The sequence below is a fragment of the Vigna unguiculata genome, chromosome 5 (assembly GCF_037176805.1).
Source record: "Vigna unguiculata cultivar grain cowpea cultivar isolate G323 ecotype 2 chromosome 5, ASM3717680v1, whole genome shotgun sequence".
Lineage (NCBI taxonomy): Eukaryota > Viridiplantae > Streptophyta > Magnoliopsida > Fabales > Fabaceae > Vigna > Vigna unguiculata.
The window spans coordinates 16691485-16698598 of NC_140796.1; the positions used below are offsets into that span (position 1 = coordinate 16691485).

The following is a 7114-nucleotide window of genomic DNA, read 5'->3' on the forward strand; positions in this document are numbered from 1 at the left end:
AAGAACTATGGCTCTAGATACCAAATGACGACATTCCTCTGAGTTTTTTCAACTCTTGCTTGGTTGATGGAGGTGTCATGGAGCGGAAGCTTGAAATAAGGTTAGAAATGGTATGTGAAGGATCTACTATGGTGTTTGTCCTAGTGAGTGGTGAGACCAACTCCTAAGGAAGGAAACTAAATAGGTCTAGAAGAGAGAACTAATATAAATAGAACTTCAAGATAAGTAGAATGGCAATTTTGGCAACATCTCATTAATCTCAAAGTTAAAAATACAAGAGGTGGATGCCTTTATTTATAGGTCAATAAACCCTAAAGTTGTCAAAAAAAGGATAGCAAATTCAAATTCAAACTCTTAAATTTGGAACCAAAAAGAGTCATGCTTTTAGTGTGACTTGCCATGTGACAAGGTCATGCTTTTCCCATGTTTAGGCACAAAAGGAGAGTATTACCCTACCTTGGAGAGTAAGCTAACAACAATTAGGTTAACTTGAGGCTCAAGCTAGCCCAAGTTGACCCTAATTCACGTTCCACACACAAAGCCCAACCTTCTAGGCACAAAATCGCTCTATTAGGCCTAAAGCTCAAACAAGGCCCAAATACAAAGCCCACAAAATCTTATATTACTTGGCCCAAAGGAAACCTACTCTAATAATTATAAATAATGTTGGCCTAGGAGAATAAGAGCTTGGGTCCACTCAACTCAATTGAAATCCACTCTTCTTTCTTGTATACGTCTAACCATAGTTCTTATGATTGGTCCCTTTTGGCTTTGGCTAAGGGTTTACATCATATATCCTTTTCCATCTTTCATGTTAGGATTTTTATTAATGGTGAATCACATTTTACTCTTTAATAATATCATTGTTTTTCCTTAAACTTTTTACTTTCTGTACATATCGGGGCTAATCGACCAATTCAAGAATAGGCACTGCCAAGCCCAACACCTAAAACTGAATGGTGAGTGCAGTGTAGGATTACGAGGATAAAACACAAATTATCACATTAAGCAAGGTTAGAACCTTATTGGATCGTTATTAGGCCTTTCAAAAAGTAAAAACCCATTAAAGACACTATAAATATAACATGTAGGTGAAACATTGAACACTTTTGAATTATGTGCACTTATCACATCCATTAAGACCAAACACTTACTTGAACATCATAATGTCTTTTACATGTCCCCCAAAGAGATCAAAAGATTGAGAATATAAGGTAAAATTGAATCATATGTCAGAAAAACAATTAAGGGATACAACGTATTTTGCTCAATTGATTTTGTGAAGAATTTATATAAATATTAAGAAAACTAACATTTTTCATTAATTTTCAGTAATGGAATTTACAATAATAATAATAATAATTATAATTATTATTATTACTACTAGTAAACGTAGGCATTATTGCGCATGTGTTTACACATTTTTTAAATATGCGTGATATTATATTAGTAGATATAATATTGTAATATTATTAAGTTAATATATAAAATAAAATTATATTTATCAAAAATAAAGTGAAATATATCATAAAAGATGAGAAAATAATTGTTGATAAATAGGAAAAAAAAGAGCAAATATAGACTATTTTATAAAAAAACTTCTAAAATAACAGTCAATTTTTAAAAATTTAATAAATAATTATATTTTAAAGGGTAAAATTAAAATTTTAAAATGTTAAAAAAAATTGTTTTATATATTATTATAGATTACTTATAATAAAATAAAAGTTATTTAATAACATCGTAAAATTACACTTTCATTCAATTATAAATCTTGAATCATAAACTATGTTGATACGTTTTTCAAAATAATGGTAAAAATGAATAAATTTACAGTACATAGTTAATTAAAAAAAATCCAATAACAAAAAGAAGATATTTAAAAATACACTCAACAAGTACAAAACAAAAGAACCATACAAACTGTGAAAACATATTTGCCTTTCTAAATACAGTGTAGAAGAATTTTCACTGAAAGAAAAAAGTGACAAATATGTCCCCTATTCTCTCACAAACTAGAATACTTGTTCAACACTAAACTTCTATTTCTCTTTCTCACACCATTCCATACATTGGCCATTCCTTTCCCACCGTGAAACCCTAGACTCCAGCGCGGATCCATGTCCCTCAACCGCCTCCTCTCCGCGGCCCGCCGCTCTGACCGGCGGGCCTCCGCGCTCTCCTCCTTCCGATCTCTCTCGGCGTCCCCCGCTGTCGTCTCCTCCTCCGCCTCCCCTCCCGCTCCCCCACCCCCCACTGCCATGATCTACGACCGCGCCGCCGAGGCCATCAAGTCCAAGCTCCGCCAGCTCGAGAACCCGGACCCCCGCTTCCTCAAACACGGCTCCCCGCGCCCCACGCTTTCCGACCACACTCGCATCCTCGCTGCACCTGAGACGCGCGTCACGACGCTCCCTAATGGCCTCCGCGTAGCCACCGAATCTTCCCTCGCCGCCCGCACCGCCACCGTCGGCGTCTGGATCGATGCCGGCTCGCGCTTCGAGACCGAGGAGACCAACGGCACCGCGCACTTCCTGGAGCACATGATCTTCAAGGGCACCGAGCGCCGCAACGCGCGTGAGCTTGAGGAAGAGATCGAGAACATGGGAGGGCACCTCAACGCGTACACCTCACGCGAACAGACCACTTATTACGCCAAGGTTACTGATAGCGATGTCCCCAAAGCCCTCGACATCCTCGCCGACATCCTTCAGAATTCTCGATTTGAGGAAAATCGCATCAGCCGCGAACGTGATGTCATTCTCCGTGAAATGGAGGAGGTAAAGCAAACCTCTTTTCTCTGGTTCGAGTTTAGATTTCAATTATCGCTTTCTTTGCACTCTCAATTAATTAGAAATCATCAACATATTTTCATTCATTATTATAGTGTGATTTAATATTGAACTGAGGTCTCAGGATTTATCTTATAGCCACATCATGTTAGTGAATAGAATGACTTGATTAAGGGATCACATTTAATTGGGCCAAGTGTATTTTCTACTGATGGTGTTCGTAAGTAAACCTTTTTCTTTGGATGTTGATTTTGTGGAAATTTATTGGGATGAGGCCGTTGTTGTTCATGATGATGATTATGATGTCAATTTCGATGAAGGGTTTATTTAATGAAACTGCTTATAGGTTGAGGGTCAAACTGAGGAAGTGATCTTTGACCACTTACACGCAACTGCGTTCCAATACACTCCTCTTGGAAGGACCATTCTTGGACCTGCTCAGAACATTAGGACAATCACCAAAGCTCATCTGCAGAGCTACATTCAGACACATTACACGGCTCCTAGGATGGTACGTGGAAAATTAATATGGTTATGTAATATGTTTGTTCTTGTCAGTGATGGCTGCTCTGCATGTTGTTTATGTTTAACTCTAAAGACAGTCATTTTGTGACTTGTGTTCTGCGTGGGTTTGCTTTCAAAGGTGATAGCTGCATCTGGAGCTGTCAAGCATGAGGATATCGTTGAGCAAGTGAAAAAGTTGTTTACTAAGTTGTCGACAGATGCCACTACCACGGCTCAATTAGTTGCTAAAGAGCCAGCTATTTTTACTGGTTCCGAGGTAAGAATATTTTTGTTAGCTACGTTGGAAGACTTGGAAACTGTCTTGTTGGTATATTTAATTACCATTTTCGTCTACCTTTTGCTTGGGAAAACAGGTTAGAATGCTTGATGATGATATTCCCCTTGCACAATTTGCTGTGGCTTTTGAGGGGGCATCGTGGAAGGACCCAGACTCCATTGCTCTCATGGTCATGCAAGCTATGTTGGGCTCTTGGAATAAGACTGCAGGAGGTGGTAAACACATGGGGTATGTGATTTGAACCATCCCCATCCTCCCTTATATATACATCCCCATCCTCCCTTATATATAATTAAAATAAAAGAAATAGAAATATGACTCTCTGGATTCTCACTTGTTTAATCCATTTTGACTGTGAACAGTTCTGAGTTAGCTCAACGGGTTGGTATTAATGAAGTTGCAGAGAGCATTATGGCTTTCAATACCAATTACAAGGACACAGGTCTTTTTGGTGTTTATGCCGTTGCTAAGGTAAGATGTAGTGTAGTTTTACTTACGAAAATTTTCTTTTAAGACTTACCTGAGAAGTTGAGTATAAGACTTTGTTACTTTATATGAACTCTCCACCCCTCATTATTCATGAATATAATGCTATTTTACTTGTTATCTTCTGAGGATTTTCTTCAGTGTTGAAAATATAAATATAATGGTTATTTGTGTCTCAGCAATGTGATGGATGATTTTATAGTCTGATGTTTGCAAGAATAGTTTATTAGGTTGTGTTATACCATGTTGTATATGTTCTCTATCTTTTCTAGTTTCATTTCCTTTGTATCCTTATCTTCAATCATTTATTTGATAAAACTTTTTTTCCTCTCGATTTATTGTGCTTTCAGCCTGATAGCTTGGATGATTTGTCATATGCAATAATGTATGAGACAACCAAGTTGGCTTATCGTGTTTCAGAAGATGATGTTACACGTGCTTGTAATCAGGTGGGTTTCTATCTACTGATTCCCTTGTTTGCTAGTATAATATGACATAGAATTTGGCATATACTTTGTATGTTAAACTTCACCTATGATGACTGCATTCGTTGTCCAAGATACAGTAGGAATTAGGAGTTATTTTTACCAATTGCGCTACATACAATTTTATTCTGGAGAACTTGTATTCAACTGATATTTGTCATGTCATTTGTCTCATTCTTGAGGTAGTTTCCTTTTCAAAACTAAAACATTCAATTTTATGTTGTAATGAATTGGATTTAAATTATGTAAGGACAACTGGTGCATATTTTAAATGTTGAAAATTTCAGGTAAATGGATCTTATTATCTTATTTGTTCTGTCACTCTGGATCTTTTCTTTTGATGACATATTGTGTGCTTTATTGAACACCTTCTGTTTTCATATTAAATTAAATTAAATTAATGTATGAAAGATGTATCAGTTTTTTAAACTTACTGGATTATACGAGAGCAAATTCATGTTACTCGTTTATGTCATACAGAATGAAAAAGGTGAAAGATGGGAATATGTTACAGCTGAACAGCATTTTACTCTTCCATGGATTTCCTATTTTTGATGTCATGTCATTTTTTGCTGTTTTGTGAAATTCTTTAAAATTGTTTTCTAATGTAAGGAGAAAATGCTTACCATGTATCTTTCCTTGTGTGCAATATGTTAAGTTCAGTTTGCATGACAGTGCTAATATTTTCTTTTCAACAAAATTTATGATAATTAATTTTTACCCTCTAGAATCATACATTAAGAATTGTGAATCCAATGTTAGTTTTGCTCACAATGCTACCATTCCAACAAAATAATTTTGGCTCACGTAATGCTTATTTCCTTTGGTATGCCCAAAGGTCATGGATTGCTAAATCTGACATTCATAAGCCTTAAATGTTATTGTTGCTCTGTAGTTATAGTACTTCCTTTCATCTATATCAAAAATTATGTTAGTGTTGCATTAATTAGTATTTTTTTTCTCGGTGTTTTTACTGTTCTATTCACTTGTGTGTGTTTTACAGTTGAAATCTTCGTTGCTACTACACATTGATGGAACAAGTCCAGTGGCTGAAGATATTGGCCGTCAGGTACGATAGATTTTACACATAACCCCATGAGGAGTAGAGGGACATGGGAGAATGTTTTATAAAACTTCGTTCTTGTCAGGTTTCGTTCATATAAAACTTCTCAATGTCAGCATATAAACATAAGCTCAGAAAATGACACTTGCATAGCATGGTTACTTAGCATAGCATGGTTACAACCATTCTGTACTAATGTAGTCATGAATTGAATGTGTTAAAATTTTTTAAAATGCATTGGTATTCACTTTCACTCAACTATTATAATGTCAATGGAGAGAAAACATCCACATTGACTACAATATTTTGACCTGATTCTATATATACATGATAGATAAATTTATAGTTTTATATGCTGCAGTGAATGCAATGGAAACACGCCGTTGAATTATTAACCATTTTTATTATATTATACTTGACCTCGTCTTTGCACTCTTTTATCCATGTTCATGTTCTGTTTCAGCTGCTTACCTATGGTAGGAGAATCCCGTTTGCTGAGTTGTTTGCTAGAATTGATGCGGTTGATGCCAGTACAATTAAACGGGTTGCAAACAGGTTTATTTATGACAAGGTAATGATTGAAACATATTTAGCGGTAGAGATACCAATTTTTTTTCCTTGGATAGTTACCATGGTGGTGAGATATCATTGTATTGTATGTTTCTCTGCAGGATGTAGCTATTGCTGCCATGGGTCCTATTCAGCGTTTGCCTGACTACAACTGGTTCAGACGCAGAACCTACTGGAACAGATATTAGTTTATTCTAGTTTTTTGTTTGTTTTTTTGGCTTCATCTCAACTTCATCGGGGAGGTTCGACATAATGTTTTATTCAAATTTATGACATGCCTATGAATGACGGCTACCGCTGTTATTTTTCATTTATTACGAGCCTCTGTTTTGTAACATTTTTGCAATAATAAGTATGCTGCTGTCACTGATGCAATTGACATCATGTTACTCATTCTTGTTGAAAATGGTAATTGCTGAAAGTTGCCTTGGTTTTTCTTGCACTTCATATATTATATCGAGAAAATTATAAGATAAATGAATGTGACAAACACTAAAGTAGACGGGAGAGTTGATGAATTAGATAAATTGAAGGATACTAGAAGAAAAGTTGGTTAAATTTTATTTTAAGTATGGTTAGAAATTGTTGATTGAATCTGACTAATTTAATTGATAAATGAAGGAAGAAAAAATTGAAATATAGATTTGTCTCTGGTAAAACAATTGTTCTATAATTTTTTAAATTTAGAATTTTGTAACTAGGAAAATTTGTGCATTTTTTTGTGTTTTGTTGCAATAATAAATATATTATTTAACTGGAGAGAGATTAAGGTCATTAATCTTCTAAGATGTTATTATATCTTGACTCATCTTTAATTGTTGCTTTTAGTAGCATTATTCTCACATGGTACATAATTCGTTTTTTTTTTTATGAATGAATGATTTTTTGTCGGTTTGAATAAGACCTTTGGGTTATT

General features: G+C 35.3%; 1 protein-coding gene across 1 annotated transcript; it reads left to right on the forward strand.

Annotated features, from left to right (window-relative positions):
- Positions 1-2029: 2029 nt before the first annotated feature.
- On the forward strand, positions 2030-6631 carry MPPBETA (Insulinase (Peptidase family M16) protein). Its single transcript, XM_028073027.2, has 9 exons — positions 2030-2780; positions 3139-3303; positions 3436-3573; positions 3671-3822; positions 3957-4065; positions 4431-4529; positions 5569-5634; positions 6092-6199; positions 6300-6631. Exons 1-9 carry the CDS (start codon positions 2121-2123, stop codon positions 6384-6386), a joined length of 1584 nt encoding a protein of 527 aa, XP_027928828.1. The 5' UTR covers positions 2030-2120; the 3' UTR covers positions 6387-6631.
- The last annotated feature ends 483 nt before the right edge of the window (positions 6632-7114 follow it).